This window comes from Grampus griseus (genome assembly GCF_964374135.1).
Source record: "Grampus griseus genome assembly, chromosome: 5".
Taxonomy (NCBI): domain Eukaryota; kingdom Metazoa; phylum Chordata; class Mammalia; order Artiodactyla; family Delphinidae; genus Grampus; species Grampus griseus.
This window is the reverse complement of record NC_138998.1, coordinates 58,008,300-58,022,247: the sequence shown is the minus strand read 5'-3', so window position 1 is coordinate 58,022,247 and position 13,948 is coordinate 58,008,300. Positions and strand designations below refer to the sequence as shown.

The following is a 13,948-nucleotide window of genomic DNA, read 5'->3' as shown; positions in this document are numbered from 1 at the left end:
TATATTATTAATAATATTCACCAACAAGTCTCAGACCCACTATTTCACCCTCATTTAGTGGCAATCTCCAGCAATCAAATAATTGCACTTGTCTGTCTAGCCCAGGCACAAGACACACTTACACAGACTGTTCTGTTGGTCAGTTCCATTTGCTGACAGCTCAGCAGGGAGGGATCGATTTATTCAATGCATAAAGCTGCTGCATACAAGTGGAACTCGGGCTAGGGGAGGGGGGAAATGACTGAGAAAGCAATGGAAAAAGACGTGCAATGTGGAATGAAATGGCAGTTGGTTGGGAAATCTCCATTTGGGAAAAGACACATCTAGTCCACCCCAATTTCCAACTTTCCGCTGAAATCCTGAATGCCTGTTTTCCTCCCTCACAGGTTGAGAAGATAGCAGAGCCTTTATCCAGAAATACATGCCTTCTGGGTGCTGTCAGTCTGGTCAGACACATTGCAATTCTCTGATTGGCCCTCCACTCACATGCTCTGGACTTTTATAAGGACAACAGTTCTTGTAATTAGAAAGGAAAGTAGGAAGTCAGACTAAAACAGACGCAGCAAGGAAAAAATAAAACAAGTTGAAGAAAAAGGAAAGAAAATCACAGGAGAAATAGTTATAAATTTTTTACAATAGCCACAAGGCAGGGTGGGATCACCTGACTTGGATGCAGATAAGGCCGACAGGAGGACAGGGTGGCTGAACCTCAGGCTTCCCTTCTGACTTTCCAGCATCCCCTCCACTTCCCCACTGCCCTAGGCCCTCATATTCCTACCCAGGCCTGTCCTCCATCCCACTTGCTCTAAATATCTCCTTTCTTCCTTCCATTCTGCACCAAAATTAGAGCATTCCTTTTATTAGCTATAATAGCAAAAGGATCTCTTAAAACACTTCATGAAACAGTCTGTTGATCATAGCTCAGTATGATAATTTACTAAGAATATTCACTTCCAAACAGGGAAAAATAGGATGAATTCCCATTGGTAGATTGTCAGGTCATGGTAGGATCACTGAAGGTAAGGAGGAAAAGAAGAAGATAAAAAGGGGTGGAATGAAGGAGAAGGGAAGGGAACTAAATATGTACTGAGTGACATTTAGTTTTACATATAGCATTGTGTGAGCAGATGCCTACAAGAGATTCTATGGGCTAAGTGGCTGCTAGTCAGGAACGTAGACTCCATTGACCCAGATGCGAGCAAATTCCTTAAGGGTGGTAAGGAAATATAGAGAAAGGCAATTCTATGACCCTCTCATGACCCAAACATTATATACATCTGGAAAGTGGACAATAAAGGTGAGCAATTACTAGACTCTGTCAGGGCTTTAGAAAAGTCAGTCAACCATTTTGAGGCTCAGTTTCCTCACTTATAAAACAAAGCTATTGAGGGTGAAAGGGTCTCTACATTTCCTTCTCATTCTTAAATTATATAATTCAATGAATTTTGTCTAATTTTTCCCTCTGTAAGTTCATTCCTATAGCAGATAAAAATGCTTTTATTTCTTCCATCTTAAAAAAAAAGCAAAAAAACTCTCCTTATACTGCTTCTCTGTCTGATTTCTCTAATTTCTTATTTCTCTAATTCCCTTTTCAGCAAAATTCCTTGAAAGAGATGTCTTATAATCCATATCTCCACTCTTTCTCTTCCCATCCTCTCATGAATCCACTCCAATCAGACTTTTGTCCCAATTGTGTTGCAGAAACTTTTCTCATAAGTATCACCAAAGATCTCTAGTAGCCAATGCTCAGTTGTTCTTTTATTTTACTATTAGCAGTATTTTATACAATTCCTCCATTGAACACTTTCTTCATTTGGCTTCCAGGACACCACAGTCACCTAGTTTCTGGCAACGCTTTTTCAATCTAAGTTTCTGGCTTTTCATCATCTCCCCAAATTCCAAATATGAACGGTACAAAAGCACAGCCCTTATTCCTCTTCTTCTCTCTCCACTCATACAATGGATGATTTCATCTGTTCCATGGCCTTGAAGACTATCTATGGGCTGATGACTCTCAGACCTCTGTCCTGACACCAGACTTGAATATCCAAATGCCTATTTGAAACTCCTTAGACATCTAGTTGCTATTTCAAACTCAACACAACAAAAGCTCCCACCACCAGCTTGCTCTTTCTGAAGTCTCTCCAGTCCCATTAAGTGGCAACTCCAGACTTCAGCTACTCAAGCCTACTGCTTGGGAGTCACTCTTGAATCCTTTCTCTCTCACACACATACTATATCTCATCCATCAACAAATTCTCTCAGCTCTTCCTTCAAAATATAAGCAGGAGTCCAGACACTTCTTTCCACTTCCACAGCTACCATCATCTCCTACTTGATTGCAGTAGCCTCTTATAACAGTCACCATCCACGTTGGAAACAGATGGCATCCCCCAATAGAGTAACTGAAGAAATTTTAATTAAGGACCCTTTATGAAGGTGTGGACAGGACTAAGGGAAATTAGCAAATGATGGTCAAGTGTCCAGTGTCTAGCATGGCTTTGGAGGCCAATGGAGTCATTACTATCCTTAGACATACATGAAAAAAAAAAGAGTGGGAGTAATTACCTGAAGATACACAACAGGAACTGCATTCTTCAGTGGAAAAACTCAGCCAGCCTTTGGCAACCATCAGAAAGGAAAATGGAGAAATGAAGACCATGAACTCACTGTCCTCCTGCCTTCCAATCTTCTGATCACAGGCATAACTGAACCCCAAGCCAGAAGACAAGGGGGCCCATTGATGCAGTCCATTAAGGTCATCCTCCTAGCCTCCTGTGCTCCTCTGGGACACAGAGCAGAATGGAAAACAGTAGAGAAGGGATCTGGAGGGGAAAACAAATGTATTTGGCAAAATATCCTCATCTGCAAAACAAATAAATATTACTGTCGTGGAGTGAAGTGAAATAATCAACATAAAGCATTTAGCACAATGCCTGGCACATAGTTTTTAGGGGGAAAAAAAACCTTTTATATGCCTGGCATCATATTTCCAAAGGTGGATTTTTATGGAGTGATGTTTTCCAAACTTCAGATCATGACCAATTAGTGGGCTGTGAACTTAATGGGTTTCCCACCATTTTTTTTTAAGAATTAGAAAAGACCAGCATGCATCTCATGAAGCAAGTGCAAGTATTGTCTCAAAAACATTAATTTCCTTTAAATTCACATTAAATTCAATGCATGTGTGTGTGTGTGTGTGTGTGTGCGTGTGTACGTGCGCACACGCATTTAACTGTGTATTTGTTTCCTAGGGTCAGAAGGTAAAATATATTGGGTTGGCCAAAAAGTTCCTTCAGTTTTTAAGTAAAAATAAAAGACACATTTTTCATTTTCACCAAGAACTTTATTGAACAACATATTCACCCTTTTGTTCCACTACTTCTGCCATTTTTCAGGCAACTTCATAATTTCATCTTCCCAAAACTTTTTATCTTTTTGAGCAAAGGACTGTTCCAGGTGCCTTTTACAGTCTTTCAGGGAATTGAAATCTTTTCCATTAGGAGAATTTTGTAAAGACCGAAATAAATGGAAATCCGAAGATGCAATGTCTGGCGAATACGGTGGATGCATCAGAACCTCCCAGCCAAGCTGTAACAGTTTTTGCCTGGTCATCAAAGAAACATGTGGTTTTGAGTTATCCTGATGGAAGATTATGCGTTTTCTGTTGACTAATTCTGGACGCTTTTCATCGAGTGTTGCTTTCCGTTGGTCTAATTGGAGCAGTACTTGTTGGAATTAATCATTTGGTTTTCCAGAAGGAGCTCATAATAGAGGACTCCCTTTCAATCCCACCATATACACAACATCACCTTTTTTGGTTGAAGACTGGCCTTTGGTGTGGTTGGTGGTGGTTCATTTCACTTGCCCCACAATCTCTTCTGTTCCACACTATTGTACAGTATCCACTTTTCATCACCCATCACAATTTGTTTTAAAAACGGAACATTTTCTTTATGTTTAAGTAGAGAATCGCATGTGGAAATACAGTCAAGAAGGTCTCGCCCCTCCACCCCGGCTTAACTTATGTGGAACCCAAACATCAAAGCAATTAACATAACCAAGCTGGTGTAAATGATTTTCAACTCTTGATTTGGATATTTTGAGTATGTTGGCTATCTCCCCCATGGTATAACATTGATTGCTCTCAATTAATGTTTCGATTTGATCGCTATCAACTTCAGCTGGTCTACCCGAATGTGGAGCATTGTCCAGCGAGAAATCTCCAGCACAAAATGTCACAAACCACTTTTGACACATTCGATCAGTCATAGCACCTTCTCCATACACTGCACAAATCCTTCTTTGTGTTTCAGTTGTTTTTACCTTTCTTGAAATAATAAAGCATAATATGCCAAAAGTGTTGCTTTATTCTTCCATCTTCAATATTGAAATGGCTACAGAAAAATTCACCGATTTTGGGCTTCCCTGGTGGCGCAGTGGTTGAGAGTCTGCCTGCCGATGCAGGGGACACGGGTTCGTGCCCCAGTCCGGGAGGATCCCACATGCCGCGGAGCGGCTGGGCCCATGGGCCATGGGCGCTGAGCCTGCGGGTCCGGAGCCTGTGCTCGGCAACAGGAGAGGCCACACAGTGAGAGGCCCGCATACCGCAAAAAAAAAAAAAAAAAAAAAAAAAAAATTCACCAATTTTGATAAGTTTTGTTTTACAATGCATACTGATATGACAGCTGTCACAATACAATCTAAAAAAAATTGTTTCAAATGAAGCTAAAGACAACTAAGCAGGGCCTCCCTGGTGGAGCAGTGGTTAAGAATCCGTCTGCCAAAGCAGGGGACACAGGTTCGAGCCCTGGTCCAGGAAGATCCCACATGCCACGGAGCAACTAAGCCTGTGCACTACAACTATTGAGCCTGTGCTCTAGAGCCTGCGAGCCACAACTGCTAAGCCTGCATGCCACAACTACTGAAGCCTGAGCACCTAGAGCCCGTGCTCCACAACAAGAGAAGCCACGGCAAGGAGAAGCCCACACACCGCAATGAGGAGTAGCCCCACTCGCCACAACTAGTGAAAGCCCAAGCGCAGCAACAAAACCCAATGCAGCCAAAAATAAATATATAAATAAATAAAATTTTTTTAAAAAGAAAGACAACGAAGCACTACTAGAGCCATTTTACAGGAAAAAAATGAACGAACCTTTTGGCCAACCCAATATTTCTTACTAAGAATTATGGTCAGAAAATGTTTGAAAGCCACAATCCAAGAGTACTTCTAGCTACTTCCTCTCATCTCTCACTTATTCCTCCCCAAGAAGTGATTTGCCTGGTTGACAAATGTGGGAGGAGAAATTGAGCATATGTGCTTGAGTCTTTTCTCATTCTCTTGTCCCTGCTAGTCTCCTCTTCTGCCTTCTCTTATTCTCTATGGTAGATGAAATAATAGCCCCCAAAGATACCGAGTCCTAAAACCTGGAACCCATGAATATTACCTTATATGACAAAGTCTTTGCAGCTATGATTAAGTTAAGGATCTTGAAATGGGGATATTATCCTGGATTATAAGGGTGGGCCCTAAATGCAATTATATGTATCCTTTAAGAGGGAGGCAGTGGAGATTCTACACACAGAGGAGAAAGGCAACGTGAAAACAGAGTAGAAAGGGATTTCAAGACACTGGCCCTCCTTGAATATTGAAGTTATGCTGTCACAAGTCAAGGTATGCTAGCAGACACCATAAGCTAGAAGAAATAAGGAGTGATTACTTATCCATTCATCAGTCAGTAGACATTTTTTTTTAAGATTTTAATTTTTTACTTATTTTTGGCTGCATTGGGTCTTCGTTGCTGCGCGCGGGCTTTTTTTAGTTGTGGCGAGTGGGGGCTACACTTCGTTGGGGTGCACGGGCTTTTTCTTGCAGTGGCTTCTCCTTGCAGTGGTTTCTCTTGTGGAGCACAGGCTCTAGGTGTGCGGGCTTCAGTAGTTGTGATGCACGGGCTTAGTTGCTCTGAGGCATGTGGGACCTTCCCGGACCAGGGATCAAACCCGTGTCCCCTGCATTGGCAGGTGGATTCTTATCCACTGTGCCACCAGGGAAGTCCCAGTTAATAGATATTTTTAAAAATTGCTTTTAAGGGTTCTTTCCATGCCCTTAGTTGGTAGGGAAGGGATTACTAGGCTTGCCACCATGAGTGAAGTGTCATGAGAATTGGGAAGGTCTTTGCACACCAATATGCACTCTGACTTCCCTCATAATAATAACAGCTACACTGAGTGATAATTATGTATAGAACACACAATGTACATCTCTATCCTTACAAAAATTTAGCAAGGTAGCCAGCATTACCCTTCTTTTACAAATGAGAAAACTCAGAGTCAGGAATAGTTATTCCTTTTGGACAAGTTTGTCCAAACTCACACAACTAGTAAGTGACAGAGACAGGTTGTGCATTTAGCTTGATTTGCTTCCAAAAACAGAGCCATCTCCACTTCAAGTGTCTCCCTGTGTTGTCCACCGCTGGTTTCCTGAGGCTAGGTTTGTGTTCCTCAAGCAAGCTGCATATCATAGTTTGTATATATCAAAACTATACATACGGGAAGTTTTGAACGTAGCAGTCTAGTTTTTTCTGGCCATTTTGGTCCCAAGGTCTTATGTCCCACTTGATTATTTCTTTTGTAGTTGTTGGGTTAAAAACTAGATAAAAGGGGGCAAAAGAGGAAGATGTACACTTAACACTAGGGTCTTAGTGCTGGATCGTTTGTTGACAATAAATTTCATTACAAAAATCTCATGGCTATCTTGGAGATCCAAACGCAGAATCTTTTTTTACATGAGGAAAAGAAAGCCAACAAATTCACATATTTGTCTAATAACCAACGACCTCATCAAAGCAGAATATCATTGCAATGTAAACAGACTCCTAATACTTTGTAAGTTCGAAATGGGAATTAACTCCAAATTTATTTTGATCATCCAAACATCACATTGTAAAATTTCCATTACTGTCTCCATTATTTTTCTCTTCTCCTTTTATGTAGGGATATATGAAACTGATACTCTGTAAAGGCAAAACCAAACCCTACTTTTTACTTTGAGAAGGGGAGAAATTTTAAATAGCATTTTTCAGTTGTGGTGATTTTGAGATCCCATGATCAGAGTATTAACTGTCCTTTAAGTAGTAATTCCATTCCACAAAACCAAACCCCAAACATTCACACAAGTTCCTGTCAAGTCACATATTTAAACAAATTATTCTAAATAAATGAATGCTACAGAACCCCCGAAACAATGTGGTTTGCTCCTTTGATTTTCTGGAACATCTTTTTGCTATACTGTGCCGCTACATACTTATTTGGCTTCATGGTGGACTTGTTACGGCATGTTTAAGAATATTCATTACTCTTGGCAGTTATAAACAAAATAAATGCCAAATGGAGATGCTAAGATGCAGACAAAAAAAAAAAAAAAGTTCAGAGTGTAGCTACACAGTATTTGCTCATGCCCTTCGATATCAATACCGTTCTCCGAAAGAATTTCCAAATACTCTAGGCCCAGGCGCAAAGGATAAAACAAGAAGCCCCACCTTTGAGCCCAGTACGGAGGTGATCCGCCCACCCACCAACCAATCCGAAGTCGTGTTCTCCACCTGCCCACGGCTTGAGCGACCTTTTCATTCCCGTCCGCTGTCCCCTTTTACGACAGTTTTCCGGCCTAGTTTACGGCCGCCACTGCCGTATTTCCTGGGGCGCCCGTGTCTGGGCGGTTTGCACATGCTGGTGGTGACCGCGTCGCTTTGTGGTAGAGGCGTAGAGCTGGTGGGGTGGGATGTACCGCGCTCCCGGTGGAAGCAGAGGAGCCGAGCGGGAACCATGGTGAGTTCCGCCTTCCGGCCTCTTGGGCGATCTCAGGCCCAGGCCTTAATCTCTGCTCAAGGTCTGGGAGGAGAGGAGCCGCAGATGTCTCCCTAATGCGACTCAGAGCTGGGGGTGTAGCGCCCCGGCGAGTCACCCTCTGGGACACAGAGCTGTTGCCTCACCCCTCTCGGGCCTTTGTGCCTGCCGTCCATGGGGCTCGGAGGTTAGTGGAAACGCATTTGATTATACCTGCTGGTCCCCTAACACATCCTCGCAGCCCTTTCTCTACATCGCTCTGTCTTTCCCCTTTTCTCTTGCTGACACACCTCTTCTCGATTCCTGAACATATTTGGCCGAAGGTGCTATGAGAAGCTAGTCTCTTAGTTAAGCCTACGTTTAACGGTGAATCAGAATTTACAGGAATCCTCTGTAAACAGTTCTCCCTTCTCTGGCAGAAACTTTATTTCCGTTGCTCTTGATTGAATTTTAATGTGACTTCACTTGCCCGGAGGTGAAAGAAGTTTTCAAGGGGAGGGGAATTATCTTTTTCACTGTTGTATAAGTAAATAAGCAAATCGACTTGCTTTTTTTTTCCTTAGTGAAAAATCCCATACCTTTTAAATGCATTGGATATAAAATTTGCAGGATCATTGGGCAGAAAATTTTCATCCTAAAATTAAATCCCGTTGAAATAAAACTTGTAATAAGTTGGAATGGGAGAATGGGCATGATAGGGAAGGGTGAGAATGGGAGAAATGAATATTTACTCTGCTTCCCTTTACCAGGCCAGTACAGTGGTAGCAGTTGGACTGACCATTGCTGCTGCAGGATTTGCAGGTTTGTTTATGGTTTGGGGGTAGAACTGAAGTAGAGGAGGTTGCGGACTTTTTATTTTATTGCTTTTGTTTTTAGGCCGTTACGCTTTGCAAGCCATGAAGCATATGGAGCCTCAAGTAAAACAAGTTTTTCAAAGTCTACCAAAATCTGTAAGGCTTCTTATTCACCATTTTTGCTAATTCTTTACTGTCTGTGTATGAAGCCTAGAGCCAGACATCCATGAAGTTCTAAGTGATTGCTTTGGACCCCTTCTCTTGCTTCCCGCAAAGAAGGTTTAGAAGTTCTGAGCTTTGTAATGGTGCTACCCTAAAGAATCAAATGTTACGTGTGACAGATTTGGGGAAGAGGTGTTAACAGTTTTAGTATCATGAAAGTTAATATCACTTTAGTGTTCATACACCATTACCTTCAGCATCATTTGCTCTGCATCACAAACACAGAGGGATCTAGGGGTCTGAAGTGATCCATTTTTACTGTGTGGCTCTGGCACTCCCTAACAGAGATTACTTGGGTAACACTTCAGTTAATTGGGCTCTAGAGTATGACTGAATGTGATCATACATTCTGTGGTCAAAATTCAGAATGAATATGATTTTGACAACCTGTAGAGTATTGCTTTTTATTGTTACGATTGAATGTGACAGAGTAGTAGAGTAATGGTAGGTTTTACCAGTATAATTTCTGACATACCAAGGTCAGTGGATCTAATAGCCTGATTTTCTCAATATATATCTTAAAGTCTTGTTTTAGTAGTTGCCTTGAACCTCAAAATGTCCTTGAACCACTTGTCTCAAAAGATCTCTGAATCCTCTAAAGCACTTGTTCTAAAACATGTAGTCATATTCTGAGATCAAATTTTTATCTAGAACATGGCTAGCTTGGAATACTCTTCCCTTCACTCCCAGAAGAACTGGCTTTAAGGCACTGTTATTTTGTCTTGTATCTTCAAGACAGTTTAGATGGTCCGGGGGTTGTGGGGGGGGAATGGATGTTTAATGATCAATAAAATATTTGTTGCTATTTATAGAGTTAAAATACCATAGGGGGCTTCCCTGGTGGCGCAGTGGTTGAGAGTCCGCCTGCGATGCAGGGGACGCGGGTTCGTGCCCTGGTCCGGGAAGATCCCACATGCCGCGGAGCGGCTGGGCCCGTGAGCCATGGCCGCTGAGCCTGCGCGTCCGGAGCCTGTGCTCCACAACGGGAGAGGCCACAGCAGTGAGAGGCCCACGTACAGGGAAAAAAAAAAAAAATATACCATAGGAATTGCACTTAGTTTTCTGAAGTGTCTTAGTTTTTCTGCTGGTTCTATGAACATTTATAGACATTTTTTAGCAGCTTTCAGTTTATTTTGATAATCTTTTCTTACAAATGTATTTCCACTTTCAGGCCTTCAGTGGTGGCTATTACAGAGGTGGGTTTGAACCCAAAATGACAAAACGGGAAGCAGCATTAATACTAGGTGTAAGGTAAAATAATTTCTCACATTTTTAGTATTTTTCTTCCAAATTTAGAGCTATAAGCAAGTGTAAGAAAGACCTTCTCTCTTTTATTAGGAGAGTTATTCTACTGTGTACATTTTTTTTAATTTTTATTATTTTTTTGGCTGCACTGTGTGGCATGCGGGATATTAGGTCCCTGACCAGGGATCTAATCCACACCCCCTGCAGTAGAAGCATGGAGTTTTAACCACTGGACTGCCAGGGACGTTCCATCTATTACATTTTTAAGATCTAAACATTCCCTACAAAAGTCCAATGAGAAGGTCTAATGACACATGAGTACTTTTTAACTCATTGAAGGTAGATTTTTCAACAGATAATCACAGTGCTCAATATTGTTCTCTATAACGGAGTAACAGATTTTTCTGTGATGAAATTCTGCCTTCATTTCCAAATACTTAAACATACTTTTCGATAAAAGGATTGTTATAATGGTTAAAAGTTCAACTAAATTTTTAAGAATGCCTTATTTTTCTAAGGAGCTCTGTTTAGTTCTGTGATTCAGAATATTAATCTTCCTAGTGTGTTAGAGGTTCCCAAATAGCTTTTCATACTGTTGTGTTGACTTACTCCAGTTTCAGTTTTTTTTCAGTTTCACAATTTTTAATCGACCTTTATATAGTTTTTTAATGTGACCCAGATCTACTCTGAAGTATACCTTTTCCTTTTTAAATTAGCCCTACTGCCAATAAGGGAAAAATAAGAGATGCTCATCGACGAATTATGCTTTTAAATCACCCAGACAAGGGTAAGTATCATTAAACTATTGTTAACACATTTTGTTGGAGTAACTGTTATTAGTGGGATAATTTTGTATCTAATTCTTGGCTATTATAAGGGAAATGCCTAGATCTGTTTGTGAGCACTGTCTCCCAGGCTGGATCCATTTGTTTAGGTATCTTAAAAGAGTAAGTTTTGAGTGAAAAATTTATAGACTAATGAGCAGATCTAGTAACTACTATAATTTGGAAGTAGTGATAAGCATTAACTGTGTTTTGAGATCTGCAGTTGTGATGTGACTTACAGTAGTGAGTCTCAAATACTGCTACTACTACTGTTTGGGGTGGGGGGTGTCTACATTCTTACCTAAGGAAAATGTTGAATTTCAGTTAATGAAACTAATAAAACTTTTAACTTTTTTCCTATACATTTAGACCTTTTAACTAGTGGTTACCTAGTTAGAAACCTATAGGATGTATTAGTTTCTGATACACTTCTAAGCAGCCTAGGCTGAGTTGAAAGATCAAATGGAATACCAAAATGTAGACCACAAAATCCACATTCCAGTGTTTAAGTCCTTTTACTTTACAGGAGAAGCCTCTCTTTAAGAAAGAGTGTTTTGAGTTTAAACAGGGTTGTAATTGTTTGGTATCTGACTGCATAACCTTTTACAAAACTTAGCTTATACTAACTGGAAGGCTCTTGATTCTGTAGGTCTAGGGTGGAGCCCATAAATTTGCATCCTAACTAAGCTTTTTACTGATTGCTGGTGCTTGCTGGTCTGAGGGCCACACTTTGAGAATCACTCAAATCACTGCTGCAGTTCAGTAGGAAAGGAGATGTAGGTGACATCGTGAAGGGACTGTTGGTAACAGGAAAAGGATATAAAGCAAAGTGGGGTCTTCCCAACTAAGCTCAGCACCTCTGAAAATTTCATGGTTTTAAAATAACACAGTACAATAAATTGGTGTTTATGACTTGTGATCGTCATGAAAAGGTAACTTACACTATTTCAAAGTCACATAAGTATGAGAATTTTTTAAAATTTTATTTCTATCAGTTTAAGCTTTTTCAGAAGGTGCCATTTTTTGTGGAAATCTCCCTCCCATTGGTCAAATATATTAACCATGTTTTTGGTCATCCAGTTCCAGTGTCATAGTTATTTTAAAAAGTCAAAATTTCATTTCTGCTCATTTCACCTCTTAGATAAGCATAGGAATTCTTGAAGCAAGAGAATAGCTTTTCACCAAGCAGAAATTGGAGAGTCCATATTATAACTATTCCTTTTTTTTCTTCCTGTAGGAGGATCTCCTTATATAGCAGCCAAAATCAATGAAGCTAAAGATTTACTAGAAGGTCAAGCTAAAAAATGAAGTAAATGTATGATGAATTTTAAGTTCCTATTCATTTATGTATATGAGTACCAGCTTTTTATAATAAAATGCCTCAAAGCTACACATTTTAAAAATTAACATAAGCTAAATGAAAGCCTTGGTATAAATTTGAGGATTTAAAATCGGATTATAGAATATTTGTAGGTTAATACTCCATGATTATGGATAAGTGCATGCCATTTGAAGTGTTTGTTACTCATTTGTCAAGTAATTTGGTACCTATGTCAAGACAAAGTGAACAAGATAGTCTCTCTCTGAAGGAATCCCCAATCTGATGGGAGATTGATAAACTGATAATTAAAATACAATGTGAAAATAATTAAAATACAATGTGATAAATATGATGGAATTAGCACAGGTTGTTGTAGTAGGGGCTCATCTCATTAAGACAGGTGGCTGTTCAAGGTACAGAGGACTCCCCCAGCCACTTAGAACCTTGAACTTAAAAGTGAATTTAGGGCTTCCCTGGTGGCGCAGTGGTCGAGAGTCCATCTGCCGATGCAGGGAACACGGGTCCGTGCCCCGGTCCAGGAAGATCCCACATGCCGCGGAGTGGCTGGGCCCGTGAGCCATGGCCGCTGAGCCTGCGCATCCGGAGCCTGTGCTTCGCAACGGGAGAGGCCACAACAGTGAGAGGACCGAGTACCGCAAAAAAAAAAAAAAAAAAAAAGTGAATTTAGCCACAACTTAACCTGAGAAATTGATCTAGGTATGTATTTATCACTTTGTCAGTGATAAATCTGAATTGTTTCCGATTTCATACAGTAAAAACTGTTAACAGTATGATAAAGATTTGAGAATACAAGTCCTGTTTTTAATCAAGAAAGTATGTATATTTTATTTAGCTAACCCCTTAAAGAGACTGACCATTTATAAACTACTTTAATTGGTTATTTTTTTACATAATCAAGTTTCACATCTGTTAAAACACAATTAGTGAAACGGAAAAGCTCTCAGTTATCAAAATATAACGAAGGACTCGATAATTCATACACTGATATATTTAAATGACATTTCAGGGTAAATAGCTATTGGTCTAACAAAAAATATCTAAGGATAACCAGAGGACCTACCTAAAACATGTGAGGTTAAGATAGCTATTTTGTGGTCAGCCAGAATACTTAATTTTCAGTTCTAAGATGATAAATACTACTACCTACAATCTAAACTTTCTTCAATCTTCCTAAAGTTAATTGTTAATGGGGAACACAAAGACTTTCAAGGTCAAAATAATGGAGGTGGTCATATTTAGCACTGGAATGTGTTTAGGGACATTTCAAAATGGAGGTGTATCTGCTTTTATTTTCCATCCCATTTCCTCATTCAAAATCTGATCAAGTTCATTTGCCATGATTTAGAGTATGACGAAGCACTTGGCTATTTCCAGGGACAAGGGGGTATGAAGGTACGGCTGATCCATGTTATTCAAAGTAGTTGTGTTGTATAAAGACACTGAGAATACTAAATTAGTGAATCCTGAACCACTGTTCATAGGGGTTTCCTGTGAGCCTCTGGTCACAATATTTTTGTTAACCAGTGAATATATAACCTTGTTTACAAGTGTTTCTGTTTAAGACATCTTATTTAATATATATTGTTGATTCATTAACATTAAATTCACAGCCAATAACATCATAACTCATGCCAATCCATCACAGCCTTCTTGCATTTAGGAACCTTAGGCAGCAG

At 40.1% G+C, this 13,948-nt stretch overlaps 1 protein-coding gene across 2 annotated transcripts; it reads left to right on the top strand.

Moving 5' to 3' along the window:
• Window positions 1–7,675: 7,675 nt before the first annotated feature.
• DNAJC19 (DnaJ heat shock protein family (Hsp40) member C19) lies at window positions 7,676–13,077 on the top strand. 2 transcript variants are annotated; one of them, XM_082654892.1, is made up of 6 exons: window positions 7,676–7,827; window positions 8,595–8,646; window positions 8,722–8,795; window positions 10,033–10,112; window positions 10,823–10,893; window positions 12,168–13,077. In XM_082654892.1, exons 1-6 carry the CDS (start codon window positions 7,726–7,728, stop codon window positions 12,236–12,238), a joined length of 450 nt encoding a protein of 149 aa, XP_082511018.1. In that variant the 5' UTR covers window positions 7,676–7,725; the 3' UTR covers window positions 12,239–13,077. The 2 variants fall into 2 exon arrangements, with proteins under 2 accessions (XP_082511018.1, XP_082511019.1); XM_082654893.1 differs by lacking the exon at window positions 7,676–7,827 and adding an exon at window positions 7,834–8,032.
• The last annotated feature ends 871 nt before the right edge of the window (window positions 13,078–13,948 follow it).